General features: G+C 37.2%; 1 protein-coding gene across 4 annotated transcripts in view; it reads right to left on the reverse strand.

Annotated features, from left to right (window-relative positions):
• Window positions 1-515: 515 nt before the first annotated feature.
• The window catches only part of RASA2 (RAS p21 protein activator 2), a 123,742-nt gene continuing 103,839 nt past the window's right edge, over window positions 516-20,418 (reverse strand). For all 4 annotated transcript variants that reach the window (XM_045503455.1, XM_045503453.1, XM_045503454.1 and 1 more), the window contains 5 exons: window positions 8,869-8,951; window positions 7,443-7,651; window positions 6,640-6,743; window positions 6,098-6,287; window positions 516-3,640 (listed from right to left, as the gene is read on the reverse strand). In XM_045503455.1, coding sequence (XP_045359411.1) covers window positions 3,610-3,640; window positions 6,098-6,287; window positions 6,640-6,743; window positions 7,443-7,651; window positions 8,869-8,951 — 617 coding nt within the window. In that variant the 3' untranslated portion in view covers window positions 516-3,609. The remainder of the gene's footprint in view (window positions 3,641-6,097; window positions 6,288-6,639; window positions 6,744-7,442; window positions 7,652-8,868; window positions 8,952-20,418) is intronic.

Genomic DNA, 20,418 nt, shown 5'->3' on the forward strand with positions numbered 1-20,418 from the left:
TCAGGTCATGATCTCACAGCCCATGAGTTTGAGCCCCAGGCTCAGAGCCTGGAGCCTCTTTTGGATTCTGTGTCTCCCTCTCTCTGCCCCTCCCCCACTCGTGCTGTCTTTTCCTCAGAAATAAACATTAAAAAAAATTTTTTTTTTCTTTTTTTAAAGTCTAACATAGGCTGAAAAAGTCAGCTCTAAACAACTTACCTAGACAGGAGGGGAATATATTCCTGCATACCAGACGTGCCTGGCTATCGGGAATGAAGGAATCCTGCATGGTGCCTCCACTCTGTAGGTCCTCAAAACAAGTCTGTTGAATGAATAAGCAAATTAAGGACCATAGTGCATCAAAAATCAGCCTAGTTAAGTGCAAGAAAAGAATCTGAGCTCTTTCCAGATTGCTTTATTCTTTTTTGTTCCTGAGGAATTCTCAAATTTACTATTCCCTTACTAATAGGTAAGGTATAATAATTTTAAACAAGCAGAATTCTGAAACCAGTAAGAAAGTGAGGTCTCACAAAGAATAGACAGGCTTCTTGTAATTTATTTGAGTTATTTCCAAGCGACAGTTACAAAAGTTTTTAATTTTTATTAATACTCTTGATAAGAAAATAAAATTTAAATAAAAATACATTCTCAACAATACAACATGGTTACACAAATTCACTACATTAAGTTTTGATAACTTATATTTTCAAACTGGACACTGTAAAAACCAATATTTACTAGCAACATATTAATTTCCAAGTTAATAAAAATGGAAGCCAATAATATCAGTCATGACAGGTAATTTAACTCTAGAATGAGTCCTGTATTTTTCACATACTGTAAGGACACCTAAAAGGCTTTGTAGCATTGTCATTACAGGATGTACCGTTAGAACAAATTAAAGGTGCTTTTACTAAAAAAAAAAAAAAAAAAAAAGGCAAAAAGAAAGAAAGAAAAAGAAAAAAGTCTGTTCTCTAAAACCTGGCACTAATGAGTCTATGAATGAAATCAGGCTTCAGAAACAAACAAAAGCCACATCATTCATCACTTTTCTTTTATGATAAGGGAAAACCTAGTTTTGACACTTAGCCATTACCCGTGATATTAAACATACTTCTTTGGCAAATAAAATCATTCAACTTGATACATTAATATTCCTGGGAGTAAAAAACTTTGCTATTGCCATCATCTTATTAAATGACTATTAAAAAACCAAACTAAAAAAAACCCAGAACAAACAGTAACAACAGATCGCCAAAATCGCAACTGATGAAAATGGCTAAACTAAGAACCAGAACTGGCATTTATGGCAAGGGTTTTTCCAAATCATCCTTTTCTGTCCTTCTAGGCGTTTTCAGGTTTTTAGGGTGAAGTGAGCTGCCATGTAGTTTTCAAGTGTGGAAAAAGGCAGAGAAAGCACATCACATAGCAGAAACCAAAGTATTCCTAAGTAACAACAGAGGGATGAGGCCCTTGGAAGCAAGTACCTAGGTTATCCTAAGATCCTACTGACATGGTCTTTTATTTCAGAAGACTTTTAAAGAAAATTAATTTAATTTCACATTACTTCTTTTTAGGCTGTGCCAAACCAGTTAATTCCAGTCAAACAGGGTGTTTGAAAGTGTCCTGTGAAAAAAAATAACTATATGACTGAACTCTTCCCTTCAAATTCAGAGTCATGTATTCGCACACAGCCTTGGTCCCTTTGATAATGCCATAATCTTTAAAAACCACCATAATAGGGGATTTGATATCAGAAATATTAAAAAAATATTTCTTTTGCCTTGAAGAACTAGCAGAGGGCTAAAACAGCCACTGGAGAGTAACAAGTGGTAATTGGCAATGCTCACATGTCCTTTTCAGGTAGACATCTCAGAGACTCTTAAAAGGACATTTCAATCTGAATGAAATTCAACAATGAGAAATTTATTAAATGGTTAAATTCTTTCACATTGATAAATCAGTGTAATTTATGGAATATACAAGCTCATAAAATTTAAAGGAATCTTTCAAATTTGTCTTTAAAATGGGCCAGGAATAAACCTACCATAATGGAGACTAGGACTGATTCTTAAATAAAACCAAATGATTTTAACAAGTCATTTAGAGAAATACATTGGTCAGTTATAATCATTTATGGAACGACTTTGATTGTGTGCCAATGGTCTTTAAAAAAATTCCCTAGTAATAATATAATTTAAAAACAACTACTCACCAATAACGTAACTGGCAAAGTATATCCTGAAGTTTAGCTTATGCTCAGGAAAACAAAAAAAGCACTACTAGCTAGACTTACATTGATAAGTCACAGTTTTAAACAGAAATATGTAAATACTCCAAGGTTCAAGGTACCACATTTAGAAAATGATTTAAATTTAAAAAGACAGAATAAGAGTACCATGGTTTTTAATACTGATGAAGCAATTTGCATCCTTCTTAACTTCAAGGAAGCAACTTGCTTCGAATGCTTATATACAATTATGGTTTTTAGGATAAAAGTAAATCATTACGGAAAAACAGAATTAAAACAGTTGCTTGCCCACACTCCTTTTGGCTAGCAGGCAATAAGAAAACAGCAATGAAATATAAACATTTTCAGGAAAGCACTATTTCTAGACTTAAACACTGATCATTCAACTGATCATAAAGATTAGATACCACAGAGTATCTAAAGTATAATCTGGGGCAGCCCAGATTATTAAAGTGCGCCGAGTGACTGTTCTCGAATTAGCTCCCAACCTCACACTAGGAGGAGGGTGTCCTGGTGGTGGCCCTTATGATAATAATGCGGAGTAACGGGTGAAGTCAAGGGATTTTCCTACCACCATCTTTCACTGTTTCCTGTCTCTTCTTTTTCAGAAGAGACGTCCTTACAAGTCATATTAACTCGAACTCTCAAATCAAGAAAATGAGTACCTGATATTTAAAACAACAACAAAAATTTAGTGATCTCATTGTATTTCATCTGCCATCACTCATCCCAAATGTAAGCAAGATGCACAAAACAGTATATGTTCTCTGATTCCTCCTGTCTGGGTTCTGTTTACATCTTTAAATAGGCAAAAGGATCCACCAACCTTCAAGGATGCTCTGGCAGTTTTCTAAAGTCCCTAATGTAATCTGTAATGACTAACAGACAAAAGGAAAAATCTCTTTTTTTTTTTCTTTTTTGAAGAGGGAGGGTCTAGATGAACTAAATGGAAAGCTCTGAATTGTCATGGATTGGGATTCTCTAGTAAAACACAACATTGGCAGTATAGAGCAGGCACTAATGGTAGTGAAAGTCCACAGAACATGGGAGTGTTACAAGAAGAGATGGTTTCTGGCTATGGAGGAGTTCTTTTGTTACAAAGCTTCTTTAGGAAGATTCTTTCTATTAAAAACAAGTTGCAGACGCATGGCTTTTGACACATAAGATATGAAGGGAATCTTGAATTTCAAATTCTCTAGTAATGCATCAATATCAGGATTCCCAGTTACTTTCAATTATTAAATATTAAATACAACGTGAATGCAGGTGACACTGAAGCCAATGTTCATTCTTAAATACTAAGAACAAAATACATGATGAATTGAAAAACTCCAACAAAAACAGTATTTTCCAGTTCTTCTGAATCAATTGGTCACACTCTAAGATGTTTTTCCTACAATTGGATTTTCCCTAAAAAATAAAAGAAAACCATTTTTCAAAAGTCAGAAAATATAACACTTTAAAAAGTGACAAATTATCTCATAGTATCCATTAAGTATTTATAATTTTCCCCTGATAATCTCTCACATCAAGGCTTATTTCATTAATTCAACAAGTATTTACTGATCACCTTTTAAATGTAAGGCACTATTCTAGAAGCTATGGATACAGTAGTGAACAAAATAGACAAAACCCTGCTCTCACACAGCTTACTTTCTGGCATAGGGAAAGTAAAACAAACAAGGAAGATATTTAGTACAAGAGAGACTGGCATTTTTTAATAGAGAAAAATAAAGCTGGGAAAAGGTACAGTGTGTGTGTGGGAGGGGATAGGTACTATTTAAGAAGGGTGGTCAAGCATTGGCTAGGACCTCAGATGGAAATTTCCAGGGACTCCAAGAAAACTTGTTTTAGCACTGTTGGAAGAGAGCCAATTACACTAACATAGAAAAAACAGGATTCAGTTAAGCGTCTGACTACTGATCTTGGTTCAGGTCTTGATCTCAGGGTTGTGAGTTCAAGCCCCTCATCATTGGGGGCATGGAGCCTACTTAAAAAAACAAACAAACAAAAAAAGGATGTGGATGGTTATGATAACCTTTCTAACGTACTGAGCCTTCTATCCAGGGAGAACAAAATCATTTACATCTGTCAAACTGTTTTTATTGTTCATAAATCAAAGATGTAATTAATAATCACATTATTTAAAAAAAAATATTTTGAGAAAGAAAGAATGTATGCAGGGGAGAGGCAGAGGGAGGGAGCGAAGAAGGGAGGGAGAGAGAGGGAGAGAGAGGGAGAGAGAGGGAGAGAGAGGGAGAGAGAGGGAGAGAGGGAGAGATAGAGGGAGAAAGGGAGAGAGAGAGGGAGGGAGAGATAGAGGGAGAAAGGGAGAGAGAGAGGGAGGGAGAGGGAGGGAGGGAGAGAGGGAGAGGGAGAGGGAGAGGGAGAGAGGGGGAGAGAGAGAGAGAGAGAGAGAGAGAGCGCGCGCGTGAATGCGAATGAATGAATCCCAAGCAGGCCCTGCACTTTAAGCATGGAGCCCAATGCGGGCCTTGATCTCATAAACTGTGAGATTATGACCTGAGCTGAAATCATCAGATGCTTAACTGACTAAGCCAGCCAGGTGCCCCAATAATCACGTAATTTTTAAAGAATACTTCAAATGGTGGCACAAGGATTCAAAGCTCCCTCACTAATCAGCTGTATGACCCTGGGCAAAGCACTTAACTTCCCTGAGCCTCAGTGTCTCTAGCTATGAAATGGGAATATAACCATGGCTGATGCGAGGATGAGTGGGAGAGTGCACAGTGTGGCAAATACTCATTTGCTGGTCTAAGAACCATCCTCTCCTCTTCACCTCTGTGTGAACATGACTCTGATTCTAAGTGCTGGTACTGTGCAGACCTGTGTCCCAGGGAAAGCGGCGGGGGGTAACTTTAGATAAGGTTCTTTCTTCTTTGTGAGAAGGAAACAGGTCTTTCTGCCTCTGGATATTATATAAAAATAGTGAACTACTGCAGCTCATCTGTGACCGTAAGAGGACAAGCTTGAGGAGGACGGAAACCATCCTGCTGAGGATGGGTTGGTGGCTGGATAGCCCTTGATGACAGTGCTGAGTTGCTGAACTAACCAGCCATGGAAGTCAGGACTTTATTTGTGAGGTAGAAACATGTCCTTTTGGTTAAGCCACATCAACGGGGATACTAAAAACAATCTAAGTGATAGGATATAAAATATAAAACTCTGTATACATAATATACAGCGCTCAGCAGTGGACTAAGCTTCTAATAAAATGTTAGTTGTTGCTGTTGTTATCCATGGTAATATCCACCTACATCTGAGATGAGTCCAAAGAATCAACTATAAAATACTTCTAGCATTTTCACAGCTGTTTTTTTTTTTTTAGTACTTAGTATGTATAAGGCACTGTCAGAGATATTAAGAAGGAAGAGGAATAGTAAAAACAAAACAAAAACTACTAAGTATTCAATTTAATGGAATAATTAATTTTAACATTAAAAGTGGTGATAAAGTACAGCACCAACATAAAGAAACAATACCAGAACTACAAAGACAAAGATCACTGTGTGAGTGGACAGGGGAACTTAACACACAAGAGAAAGGTTCTGAGCTGGGTCCTGAAAGATGAAGGTAGGTGGGAGGCCTGCACATCAGTTGTACATACCTAGTAGTAGTTGGAATCTCAGACAATGTTTATTTATTTTTTTAATATGAAATTTATTGTCAAATTGGTTTCCCTACAACACCCAGTGCTCATCCCAACAGGCGCCCTCCTCAGTGCCCATCCCCCACTTTCCCCTCTGCCCCACCCCCATCAACCCTCAGTTTAGTCTCAGTTTTTAAGAGTCTCTTACGGTCAAACAATGTTTAAAAATGTGTTTAGAGTATCTTAAAAATACTTACTTGCTCCCGTATTTTGCACTAGTTGATCTTTTCTTCCTATACTTTTCATGAGGTTCATCTAGCTTCTCTATGATGCTTTTTATTTGCTGAATTGTCTTAAAGGTTGTTACAGAATCCTCAATTACAAAGTTAGAATAATCATCAGGCTCTTTCTGTGGTCCTTGATAGACTGCTATAGTTCCACAAGCCTCTACAAGGAGCAGTAAAATCTCTGATCAGAAAACTAAATTCCACAAATGTAATTTTTAGAATACATAAGAACTTTTCAAGTTTTTCAAGCTGGGAAGATTTCCCACTGGAAATGCACAGATAACCCAGATACTTTCATTTTATTAATTACGAACAACACATATATGCAAAAACAGTACTTTCACGAGTATCTATGAAAAACGCCCACTTGAGAGTTTATCAATGTTCATATAAGTAATATTTTGGTAAAGCTAGGGGTATTTTCAATTTTAAGACAATGCCAAAGCAATTATATCAGTAACTGGTAATGAAGGATCATGGGTTATATAAAAATATTTTAATTGTACATTTACCTTCCATTTTCTGCAGCTTAAGTAAACTGAGGGTAAAAAGGGAATAAATCCTTTCTGTTTCTCTGTCTTCATCAATATCTATTTGGATGTCTGCAGGGACACCTCTATGGTAAAAAATGAAATTAAAGACATTGAAAAATTTCACTTTGTTAACATGCCGAAAACTTTTGGTGGCTTGAGACTAGAAAACAGAACCACAGAACTTCGCAGAAGGAACCTCAGCAATCTAGTCTCATCTGATAATCTAATAAAATGGGGCCATGAGAGCTTTGGTCATTATGCAACTCTAATCCAAATCCAATCTAAAGAGAAATCATTTTCATAACACCTATGCTTCATCACAAAAGCAATATATTACTTCTTAAGTCGACACAGCTACCTACGATGGCTGTTCCATGCAATCAGAAAGAAAATGCTAAGTCCTTCCTTGCTCAGACTTGTGTATCTATTTTAAAATTGCCCAACCTGACCCCAATTTTTTGACCTGGGCCAAACACTGGAGAAAATTTTCACCACCCCAAGAAGTGTATCCATGAGCACTCCCCAAATCTCCCTCCTTCTAGCCTGTCACAACCACTGAATTATTTTCTGTGTCTATAAATTTACCTACTCTGGATACACTATACAAATGCCATCATATAGTATATGGCCTCTGTGTCTGGCTTCTTTCACTTAGCATGTTTTCAAGGTCCATCCATGTTGCAGCATGTATCAGTACTTCCTTCTACTTTATGGCAGAATTTTCCTTTCTGTCCATATACCACACTTGAAACATTGCTTTTTTTAATGAGAAAGAAACTTACGCAGTACATGGCTTGCAGCCCGGAGCGTTTTCACTGGTCTCCAGACAGCAGAGCCAGTTTCCATTGAGATACGCAGAGGGATGATAAAAACTGAGCCTGTTCTGATTGCATCGGCTGACCCTGCAGAGTACGTCTATCCATTCATTAGCTTCTACACAATTATTTGCCTGGACATAGAGCGGTTTCTCCATATGTATTACTTGGAACATCTTCATAAGCAATTAAGATAAAAAGTTAGTAACAGAGTCTAAAAACCAACACAGTCAAACAGAAAAAGTTATGTAAAAGAAATATAGTTTGCTTGGCTAGATAACTGCTATTCAGGTAGCTTATGAATTGTTATTTTCTTTTTTTTATTTATAATTTTTTTTTTAACATTCATTTATTTTTGAGAGAGACAGTGTGAGCAGGGGAGGGGCAGAGAGAGACAGAGAGAGAAAGAGAGAGAGACAGACAGACAGACACAGAATCTGAAGCAGGCTCTAGGCTCTGAGCTCTCAGCATAGAGCCCAATGAGGGGTCGAACTCACGAGCCACGAGATCATGACCCGAGCAGAAGGCAGACACTTAACTGACTGAGCCACCCAGACACCCCATGAATTGTTACTTTTCAAGTAAGTTAGTTCCAAGGACAATATGAGTCACGTGGTACTAAGTAGTACCACAGAATATAATTTTTAGAAGCCACACATGTCCAAAGAATGAACTCTATCATATAAACACTAATAAAGGGAGGGAAATGCAGATGGAGGAAAAAGCATGAGTAAGGACAAAGCAATGGGGAAATACAGAGAAACAGGAAATCATCCTGACTGGTTTGAGTACACAGTATATACTGAGTGGTCGCAGGAGATAAGATTGCACAGATTGGTTGGGACTATATTATTAAAGACTTGAATGTCAAAAAAAAAAAAAAGACTTGAATGTCAAGTTGAGAGGTCAGATTAGGCACGTACTGAGAAAGTACCTTTAATAGGCTAGACAGACTATGAAAGGCATCAACAATAATGGACAATTTATTTATTTAAAAATATTTTTTATTTGGGGCGCCTGGGTGGCTCAGTCGGTTGTGTCCAACTCTTGATTTTGGCTTAGGTAGTGATCTCAGAGTTCGTGAGTTCAAGCCCTGCATCAGGCTCTGCACTTTCAGTGCAGAGTCTGCTTGGGATCCTCTCTCTTCCTCTCTTTTGGCCCCTCACTCGCTTGTACTCTCTCTAAAAGATAAACTTTAAAAAATGTTTTTTATTTGAATACAATGGACACATGATGTTCCATTAGTTTCAGGAGCAATAATGGACAATTTTAAGACACAGTTCTAGCCAGCAATTATAAAATACTAATGATTAATGGCAAAAATAAAAACAATCTCTTAAAAATTTTCAACCAATACATTTAAAACTTTAAAAATAATATTTATGTAACTTACATTTTTCTTGTTGAAAGAGCTCTCTTCCAGTTTCTCTACAGCAAGAATGTTTTTCACTGGAATTGTATAAATTGCATCTTTGCCTAAATTATTAATAAAAGTAGAACAAGATTAAAATAATTTCCATCAGAATTATGTGAGAGGTTAAATCTGTGAAGTTTAAGCTCATCCTTGTCATAGCAGGAATATAATCTGAAGATTTCTGAATGATACATATTTAAATATTCTTTGTTGATGAATTTTGCTTGTTTTCTATAAAGTGACTTCCTCTTTACTTTTTTCAATATAAAGTTTTAAAAATTTTTACGGAAAAATGTGGGAAGAAATTTGATCTCAATGTAGAAAATTGAAATGTTACTATCTTTTGAAACAATTATATGGGGGTTGAAAAAATATTATACTTAGCAGTAGAGGCCTGCTCAAAACTTGCCCAGACATGGAATTTTCTTTCAGGGAGTTCTCACATACGGAGTGACTCAGACTGTTCCTAAGTAGATTTTTCTGTTTTAATAGTGTAATATTTAAGGGGTTGACCCTGAAAACTATGATTGAAATTGAAAAATTGTTCATTACTATCATATACTGGCTGGTCAGATGACTAGAACTACCAAATTTACTCTAAGAGATAGAGGGAACAAGAGTAAAGTTTTTATTTGGAAGAGTGAATCCTTCACCTAATTTAAGAATTTGGAAATCTGAGTTTGCTAAAGGAGCTCCATTATAACATATCATGATGATATGATGTATTTTCGACTTATAATTTACCAGAATAGACACTATCTCATATATTTATAGAAACTATAAGCAAATATAGTTATGATTTTTCCTGGCCATTCTGTAATGTTGTTCTTAGTAAAATCAAAGCTTTGCTTTTATTCTCACAGAGTTTAATGACATATGTATTTAAGTGCTGGAGGTTAAGACCTTCACACTTTGTACTGGTCCATGGATTAATGTACAGCTTTCTAATCAAAGACAGTTATTTGGTTAATAAAGGTTAACCTAAAATATTTGCAGAGAGGTTAACCTAAAATATTTGTTAAGCCTGGTTGCTGGTGTAAAATCTAAAATTTGTGTAATTCAAGCAGATGTGATGTAACATTTTTTTAAAAAGATAAAGTTACTTAATTCAACTATCATACATTTAATGCCTACTACATACCAGACAGACACTGTTCTAACCACTTTGGATACAGTAGTAAACAGAATATCTAAGACCCCTAATGAAGTCTGCGCTTAGGTCTAGAAAGACTGGTAAAAGACAAATATTAGGTCGAGATAAATGTTACAATGAAAATAACCTGAGGTGATATACTAGAAAGCAATTGGGAAGTGACTTTAAATTGGGTAGTTAAGGAAAACTTTTCTCAGAAAACATTTAAATTCAACAAATACAAATCATAAGTACAAGAGAAAATAAGAAAAGAATATCAGCAGGTTCCTGGAAGCAGACAAGATCAAATTTATGGCAGCGGGGGGGAGGGGGGGGGAGGGAAGAGTAAACTGAAGGAAGCCACAGCCCGAACCAGATGAAGGAAAAGACATCTGCAAAAGTAGTAGTTAGAAGAGAGCTTCAAGCCAGAGTCAAGGGACACAGACAGCTGGGGACTGGAGACACAAGGATGGACGGACACACACACACACTCAGACATACATGGAGATGATTAATAGGTAAGCTGCATCTGGGAGAGCTCCCCCTCCCTCAGACTGTACTAAGCAGCAGTCAACAGGGGTGCATGTTCCAGGCTCTAGCAGTAATGATGCCTACTGGGGCTGCAACCACAGTACTATGTCACAGGTAGTCGCTGACCCTCAGAGGGAAGGAGAGCATCCACACCAGGAGACAAGCACCAGCAGCCTTGCCCCTTGGCAGCTTATCCTGTACTTCCCTCACAATCATTGGCAGGAGGCTACTGAACACTCAAGCAGATGAACAGACTGTAAAAACATAAAGATGAGGAAATCACCAAAAAGATCACCAAACAATGAGGAAAATCAGCACCCTGAAGGAGACACACAGACGCAAAGAGGATAACATTTAAGGAAATGAAGGGTATAATAAATTTCCTTTGGGTACTGATCTACATGGAGTAGCACCATAGAAATTCCAGATAATTTTATACTTTTGCAGGAAGTTTCTATCTTTAAATTTATTTTATACATAAAGCATTCACACACCCTGGAATTAATTGCTGGATTTGTTCATTTCTGGGCAAATTATAACAGCATTTGTAGAGAAAACACATTGCTCCCAGGCACACATAACTATCATGATGTCATTAGAGTTAACTTCATAGTTAGCAATATTAACTGAAATGAATTGCAAGTTGAATTAGTAAAAGAGGAGATTTCACTGAGGGCTCTCCAAAAATACAGTACAAAAGAACAAAGACACAAAAAATTAAAAGAAGAGCCATGATGGACAGATTTAGAAGTTTCAATACCTGATAAGAATTCCAGAAGCAGAACAGAAAGAGTGTTCCGGAGAAAATTACCAATGGAAATGTCCCAGAGATAAAAATAGCAATCTTCAGATTGAAAGGACCCAAGTGCTGAGCAGGATGGAAAGAAAAAGACCATTACCTCATACTAGGGAGTCAAATATTAGGACTTGAAGACTAAAGAAAGTCCTAAAAGTTTCCAGGGAGAAGAATCAAGACAGAATCAGATTGATATCAAAATTCTCACCAGCAAAAATGTAAACTAGGAAACCATTAAGTAGTATCTTCAAAGTTCTGAGGGAAAATTTTAAATCCAGTCTCACTATCATTGAAGAGTAAGGGTAAAATACATTGTTTAATATGCAAAGACCCAGAACAATTATCAGCCATAAGCCTATTGAAATAATTCTTTGAGGAAGCACTCCTGCAAAATAAAAAATAAATGCAGGAAAAGGCAACTATGTTATGCAAGAAATATTGCTGGGTAAAGAAATCAGCAAAACTGTTAAGCATGGATAGAAAATCATTAAAATGTAACATATAAAGTTAAAAGAAAAATGAGAACTTAGTATTACATTTTGGATGACTTCACTAGGGAGTCATTAGCTTTCCCATTAGTTTGGGAAAATAATGAATTGAAAGCATCCTATGGTTCTTTTCCTGAGTGGGGACTTTGATTAACTGTAGACATTAAGATAAACATGGAAGTTTAAATTTGTCTGTTAACAACTGCAGAGTTGAGATATGATGCCCAAATTCTCTCATGAGACAGAGTGTACCAGCACGCAATCAAGAACGTGCATGGGCCTGATTATTACAATAAAAAGGCAGGAAAAGGAAAATAAACCCAATAAACAGAAAAGCCTAGTAAACAGAAAGCACAAAACAAAGCAGTAATCATAATAATCGTAATAAATGTTAGTGCATTAAGTTTCCCTATCAGATGAATGAAACCCGGTTTCAGTTAAAATCTCCATTATTTCTACCAAAAAGAGTTACCATATGACTCATCAATTCCATCTCTACGTATACACACACCCAAGAGAATAAAAAACATATGTCCATACAAATGTTCACAGCAGAATTGCTCATAATAGTAAAAAATTGGGAACAATCTAAATGTCCAACTTATTAATGGATAAACAAGATTTGGCTTACATCCATACAATGGATTTAGTCATAAAAGGAATAAAGCACTGACTCAGCCTATATCATTGATGACCTTAGAAAACATTATGCTAAGTGAAAAAAGTCAGTCACAAAAGGTTATATATTTTATGAGTCCATTTATATGAAATCCCCAGCACAGGCAAATCCATAGACACAGAAAGTAAACAGATAGTTGTTAGGAGCTGGGAGAAGGGAGGAATGACAAGTGACTTCTAATGGGCATAGAGTTTCCTTCTGGGGTGATGACAATGCCCCAGAATTAGTGATCTTACAACTTTATGAATATGACAAAAAAAGCTTGCTGAGATTTGGAGTAGCACTGTGTTAAAATCAAGATGAACTGGAGAGGTAAATTTGAGAAGTGACTTCTTAAAAAATACTGAATCTTCCAGTTCACAAACATGACGCAGGTCTCCTTTATGTCTTCTTTATTTTATCTCAGTAATGTTCTATTGTTTTCAGTGAATAGGTCTTGTACTTCTTAGGTTAAATTTATTGCTAAATATTTTTTTGGGGAGGGGAGGAGGGGAGCTGCTACTGTAAATGGTATTTTTTTTATTAAGTTTTATTTATTCATTTTGAGAGAGGCAGAGCAGCAAGCGAGGGAAGTGCAGAGAAAGAAGGAGAGAGAGAATTCTAAGCAGGTTCTATGATGTTAGCACGCAACCTGATGTAGGGCTCGAACTCATGACCTGAGCCAAAACCAAGAGTCCAACGCTTAACCAATTGAGCCACCCAGACGCCCCTGTAAATGGTATTTTAAAGATTTCATTTTCTAGCAGTTTCCTTCTGGTTTATAGAAATACAATTGGTTTATATATATATGAATCTTGTATCTCAAGGCTTCCACTTATTGGTTCAAGTATTTGTTTTGAAGATTCCTTAGGATACCTATGTATGCCTTTTATTTTAATGTTTATTTCTTTTTTGAGAGACAGAGACAGAGAGACAGAGTGGGAGTGGAGGGGGAAGAGAGAGAGGGAGACACAGAATCTGAATTAGGTTCCAGGCTCTGAGCTGTCAGCACAAAGTCTGACATGGGGCTCGAACCCACAAACCAAACTGTGAGATCATGACCTGAGCCAAAGTTGGATGCTTAACCAACTGAAACACCCACCCACCCACCCCATTTTCTCCTTTAAAAAAATTTTTAAAACATTTATTTTTGAGAGAGAGAGAGAGAGAGAGAGAGCGCGCGCGCGCACGCGCAAGCATGAGCACACCAGTGGGGGAGGGGCAGAGAGAGGGAGACAGAATCCGAAGCATGCTCTACATTGTCAGCCTGACATGGGGCTCAAACTCATTAACTGTGAGATCATGACCTGAGCCAAAATCAAGAGCTGGACATTTAACTGAGTGAGCCACTCAGGTGTCCCTGCCTTCTTTCCCTTCCTTTTTTTTTTGGCCTTATTACATTACAATCTCATTGTGTTGTACAATCTTATTACAGCACAATGTTGAATAGAATTGAGAAAAGTAGATAATCTTTGCTTTGCTCCTGATATTGAATATGATGTTACATTTATTTTAATTATTGATAAGGCTGTGTTTAAGCTATCATTTTGCTATTTTTTGTTTCATTTTGTTTTCTACCTACTCCATCTGATTTTTGCTCCATTGTTCTTCCTCTCCTGCCATATTTGCTTATTTACTTTTTGGGTAAGGGAGAAGGGGTGGGCTATACTTTTTTTAAAAAAGGTTTTTGTTCTAGAGATTATAATATACGGCCTTAATTCATTACAATCTACTTAAAATTATGTTGTCATTTCACATAAAATACAAAATCCTTGCAATAATTTAGTCTATCCCTTTCCTTTCTGCTACTCCTGTCCTATATCAAGATTTGTTATAAACTGCGTAATTCAGTGTTATAAATTTTGCATTAAACAATTGCTTTTTATTTATTTATTTTGAGAGAGAGCATGAGTGGGTGGGGGAAAGGGGCAAAGAAAAAGGGGAGAGAGCATCCCAAACAGGCTCCATGGGGCTTGATCTCATGAACCACGAGATCATGATCTGAGCCGAAATTAAGAGTCAGACACTTAACCGACTGAGCCACCTAGGTGTCCATAAACAGTTGTTTTTTAAAGAAATTGAGAAAAGAGAAAAGACATTCTTACATTTACCTACATATTTACCATTTCCAGTGCTCTTCATTCCTTCCTGCACATCTAAGTTTCCATGCGGTGTTATTTCGCTTCAGCCTGAAATTTTTCCTTTAGCATTCCTACAATACAAAGCTGTTTGCAATGGAGTCTCCTGGCTTTCATCTACCCTAAAGGATATTTTCACTTTTAAAGGAAATTTTCGGGGCACCTGAGTGGCTCAGTTGGTTAAGCGTCCGACTTCAGCTCAGGTCATGATCTCACGGTTTGAGTATGAGCCCCACACGGGCTGCCTGCTGTCAGCAGAGAGCCTGCTTTGGAGTCTCTGTCCCCACTTCTCTCTGCCCCTCCCCTGCTCGTGTGCACTCTCTCTCAAAAACAAATAAACATTTTTAAAAAATAAAGGAAATTTTCACTAGGATTCTAGGTTGAGAGCTTTTTTTTCTCCAGCACTTTAAAGAGGTTATTATTCCATTGTCTTTTGGCTTTAGTTGGTTCTTATGAGAAGTTAGCTGTCAACTGTACTGTTGTTCTCCTGCATGCACTCTGTCTTCTGTTCTGCTTTTGAGATTTTCTATACATCTCTGGTTTAATTACTATATAGGCCTAAGTGTGATTTTCTTTATATTTATCAGGTTTGGAGTTCAGGGAGATTCTTAGATCTGTAAAATAAATTTTTTCACCAAATTCAGGAAAATTTAGGCCATTATTTCTTCAAATATTTTTTCTGCTCTACTCTTTCTCTACTCTCCTGACATTAATCATGCATTTACTAGACTGCCAAATATTATTCCAAAAGCCACTGAGGTTCTACTGGTTTTTTTCGCTTCCAGACTTTTTTCCCTGTGTTCCTAGATTGGATAATTTCTACTAATCTGTCTTCAAGTTTCCTGAACCTTTCTTCTTCAATATTTCAGTTGAAATATTTCACTTCTAGATTTCCATCTGATTCCTTTTAAGTTTCTATTGTTTTCTTTTACTGAAATCCCTCATTTCTTTACTCTTAACTGTCTTACATTGTCCTTGAAGTACTTCTAATACCTTTAAAGTTCATGTCTGTAATTCCAACACATAAACCACATAGGGGACTTCTTAGTTTAATGTTTGTTCATTTTTTGAGAAAGACAGAGAGTGGGGGGTGGGGCAGGGCACAGAGAGAGACAAACATAGACTCTGAATCTGAAGCAGGCTCTAGGCTCGGAGCTGTCAACACAGCCTGATGTGGGGCTCAAACTCACGAGGTCATAACTGGAGCTGAAGTTGGATGCTTAACCGACTGAGCTAGCCAGGCATCCCATAAGGGTCTACTTATAATGATTCCTTTTTCTCTTAGCTATGTGTCCTATTTTACTGTTTCTTCTCAAACTTGTTAACGTTTCATTGTATACTGGACATTATGAATGACACATTGTAGAGAAGGTGGATTCAGTTACCTTCCCTTGTACAGTTGCATTAGTTGATTGCTCTGAGGCTTGGTTTTATATTTTATTCTGAATCTTAGGACACAGTCTTCACTGCTGAGCCACTGCCCTTTTGATATTTCAATGAAAACCTCAGTGTGTTTAAGCCCATCTAAAATCCAAACTGTTTCTCCTGAGGAAAGAAACTGAAATCTGTTCATATTTTTAAATCTTTCCTGTTACTGCTTTTCAGTAACTTCTTTGAAGTTCCCCAATGCAGAAGCAGTTGAAGAGTCAGCCAAGGATTTCAGGGGAGTTCATATACAGAGTGGAAGGCTCATCCTTTTTTTTTTTTTTTTTCTCCTCAATTTCCAGCTCCTCTGGCAGTCCTGAACTGTATCTTTCGATACCTCAAGCCAACAAAACTGTGGCTTTCTGCTTGAATTTCAGCCATCTCCCATTGCACTGGCCAGGAGTGCTTTCAGAGAGAAAAGCCATATAATCATATATTCCATCATGGCTCCCAGTTTTTGAGGGTCAAATCCTTCAGAGAGTTGTTTTATATATTCTTCCAAGTTTATATCTGTTATCTATGAAAGAATGAGTCTAAGACTGACATACTTCATTTTATTGTGTGCTTCTTTATTGTGCTTCACAGATACTGTGTTTTTTATACATTGAAGGCCCGTGGCAACCCTGCATCAAGCAAGCCCATTGGTACCATTTTTCCAACAGCATCTGTTCTCCTCGTGTCTGTGTCACATTCTGGTAATTCTCACAGTATGTCAAACCTTGCCATTATTATTGTATTTGTTATGGTGATAAGTGATCTTTGATGTTACTACTGTAATTCTCCTGGGGTGCCACAAACTATGCCCGCATAAGACAACAAACTTAACTGATAAATGTTATGTGCGTTCTGACTATTCCACCAACCAGCCATTCTCCTATCTCTCTCCCTCTCCTTGGGCCTCCCTATTCCCTAAGACCTAACAATACTGAAATTAGACCAACGAATAACTCTACAATGGCCTCTAAGTGTTCAAGTGAAAGGAACAGTTGTATGTCTCACTTTAAATCAAAAGCTGGAAATTATTAAGCTTAGTGAGGAAGGAATGTTGAAAGCCAAGACAGGCTCAAAGCTAGGTCTCTTGTGCCCAACAGCCAAGTTGTGAATGCAACAGAAAAGCTCTTGAAGGAAATATAAAAAGTGTCACTGCAGTGAACACATGAATGATAAGAAACTGCAACAGCCTTACTGATGATATGGAGACAGTTTTAGTGGTCGGGATAGATGATCAGACCAGCTACAACATTCCATTAAGCAAAAGTCAAATCCAGAGCCAGGCCCTAACTCTTTCCAATTCTATGAAGGCTATCAGAAGTGAGGAAGCTCCACAAGAAAAGTTTGCAGCTAGCAGAAAAAGAAGGAAAGAAGCCATTTCCATAACATAAAAGTACAAAGTGAAGCAACAAGTGCTGATGTAGAAGCTGCAGCAAGTTACTTAGAAGATCTAGCTAAGGTAATTAATAAAGGTAACTACACTAAACAAAATTTTCAATGTAGACAAAACAGTCTTATATTGGAAGAAAATGCCATCTAGGACTTTCATATCTAAGAGAAGTCAATGCCTGGCTTCGAAGCTTCACAAGACAGGTTCACTCTCTTGTTAGGAGCTAATGTAGCTGACTTTAAGTTGAAGCCAATGCTCATTTACCATTCCAAAAATCTTGGGGCCCTTAAAAATTATGCTAAATCGACTCTGCCTATGCTCTATAAATGGAACAACAAAGCCAGGATGACAGCACATCTGTTTACCACATGGTTTACTAAATATTTTAAGCCCACTGTTGAGACTTACCGCTCAGAAAAAAAACATTCCTTTCAAAATATTAATGCTCACTACAAGGTACTTGATCACCCAAATACTCTGATGAGGATGTACAATGAGACTAATGTTTCATGGCTGCTAACACAACATCCATTCTGCAGCCCAGGAATCAAAGAGTAATTTTGACTTTAAAGTCTTGACATTTAAGAAATACATAGCTATTAAGAAATACATAGTGGTTCCTCTGATGGATCTGGGCAACATAAATTGAAAACCTTCTGGAAAGGATTTACCATTCTAGATGCTATTAAGGATATTCACAGTTCATGCCAAGAGGTCAAAATATCAACATTAACAAGAGTTTCGAAGAAACAAGTTGATTCCAGCCCTCATTGGTAACACTGAGGGGGTTCAATACTTCAGTGGAGGAAGCAACTGCAGATGTGTTGGAAAGAGCAAGAGAATTAGAAGCAGAGCCTAAAGATTATGACTGACCTCCTGTAATTTCATGATAAAACTTTAAATTTTTTTTTTTTCAACGTTTATTTATTTTTGGGACAGAGAGAGACAAAGCATGAACGGGGGAGGGGCAGAGAGAGAGGGAGACACAGAATCGGAAACAGGCTCCAGGCTCTGAGCCATCAGCCCATAGCCTGACGCGGGGCTCGAACTCACGGACCGCGAGATCGTGACCTGGCTGAAGTCAGACGCTTAACCAACTGCGCCACCCAGGCGCCCCTTCATGATAAAACTTTAAATTCCATGATAAAACTTTAATGGATGAGAAGTTTCTTGTTATGGAGCAAAGAAAGCTGTTTCCTGAAATGGAATCTATTCCTGTGAAGATGCCACGAAGACTGCTGAAATGACAACAAAGGCTTTAGAATATTACATAAACCTTAATTGATAAAGCAGAGGCAGAGTTTGAGAAGGCTGACTCCAATTTTGAAAGAAGTTCTACTGTGGGCAAAGTGCTATCAAACAGCATCACATGCAACAGAGAAATCATTCATGAAGAGTCAAGTGATGTGGTAAACTTCATAGTTGTCTTATTTTACGAAACTGCCACAGCCACCCCAGCCTTCAGCAACTTTAACCCTGATCAAGTCAGCAGCCAAACACTGAGGCAAGATCCTCTACCAGCAAAAAGATTACAACTGGCTGAAAGCTCAGAAGATTGTTAGCATTTTTTAGCAATGAAAACTTTTTTGGTCAATTTTATTTTTAACTTTTTTCTTCCAAATTTTAAAATTCTAGTTGGTTAACATACAGTGTGATATTGGTTTCAGGAGTAGAATTTAGTGATTCATCACTTACATGTAACACCCAGTGCTAAACACAACTGGTGTCCTCCTTAATATACATCACCCATTCAGCCCATACCCCACCCACCTCCCTCCATCAACCCTCAGTTTGTTCTTTATATTAAGAATCTCTTATGATTTGCTCCCCTCTCTCTCTTTTTTAATCCCCGTCCCAGATGTTCATCTGTTTTGTTTCTTAAATTCCATATATGAGTGAAATCATATGGTACTTGTCTTTCTCTGACTTTTGTTTAGCATAATAAACCCAGGGTCCATCCACATCGTTGCAAATCCAAGATTTCATTCTTAGCAATGAGGTAATTCTTTCTTTTCTTTTCTTTTCTTTCTTTCTTTCTTTCTTTCTTTCTTTCTTTCTTTCTTTCTTTCTTTCTTTTTCTTTCTTTCTTTCTTTCTTTCTTTCTTTCTTTCTTTCTTTCTTTTCTATCTATCTATCTATCTATCTATCTATCTAAGTTACTGTCAAGTTGGCTGACATATAGTATATACAGTGTGCTCTTGGTTTGGGGGGGTAGATTCCTGTGATTTATCACTTACATACAATACCCAGTGCTCATCCCAACAAGTGCCCTCCTCAATACCCATCACCCATTTTCCCCTCTCCCCCACACTTCCTCATCAACCTTCAGCTTGTTTCTGTATTTAAGAGTCTCTAATGGTTTGCCTCCCTCCCTCTCTGTAACTATTTTTTCCCCTTTCCTTCTCCCATGGTCTTCTGTTAAGTCTCTCAAGTTCCACATATGAGTGATAACATACGCTGTCTTTCTCTGAATGACTTATTTCACTTAGCATAATACCCTCCAGTTCCATCCACATTGCTGCAAATGGCAGGATTTCATTCTTTCTCATTGTCAAGTAATATTCCATTGTATACATAATAGCACTATGAGGAATTTATCTGAAGGATACAGGAGTGCTGATTCCTAGAGGCACATGTACCCCATGTTTGTAGCAGTGCTTTCAACAATAGCCAAATTATGGAAAGAGCTTAAATGCCCATCAACTGATAAATGGATAAAGCAATGAAGTATTTTTAAATTAAGGTATGTACATTGTTTAGAAATAATGCTATTGCACACTTAATAGACCACAGTAGAGTGTAAAGATAACATTTATACACAATGGGAAGCCAAAAAACTCATTTGACTCACTTAATTGTGAACTAGCTTTATTGTTGTGGTCTAGAACCAAACCCACAATATCTCTGAGGTATGGCTGTACAAGTTTCTTCACTATTGAGAACTCATGTGTCTATTTTCTAAAAAGGCAACTTCATCGGT

Source organism: Leopardus geoffroyi, chromosome C2 (genome assembly GCF_018350155.1).
Source record: "Leopardus geoffroyi isolate Oge1 chromosome C2, O.geoffroyi_Oge1_pat1.0, whole genome shotgun sequence".
Lineage (NCBI taxonomy): Eukaryota > Metazoa > Chordata > Mammalia > Carnivora > Felidae > Leopardus > Leopardus geoffroyi.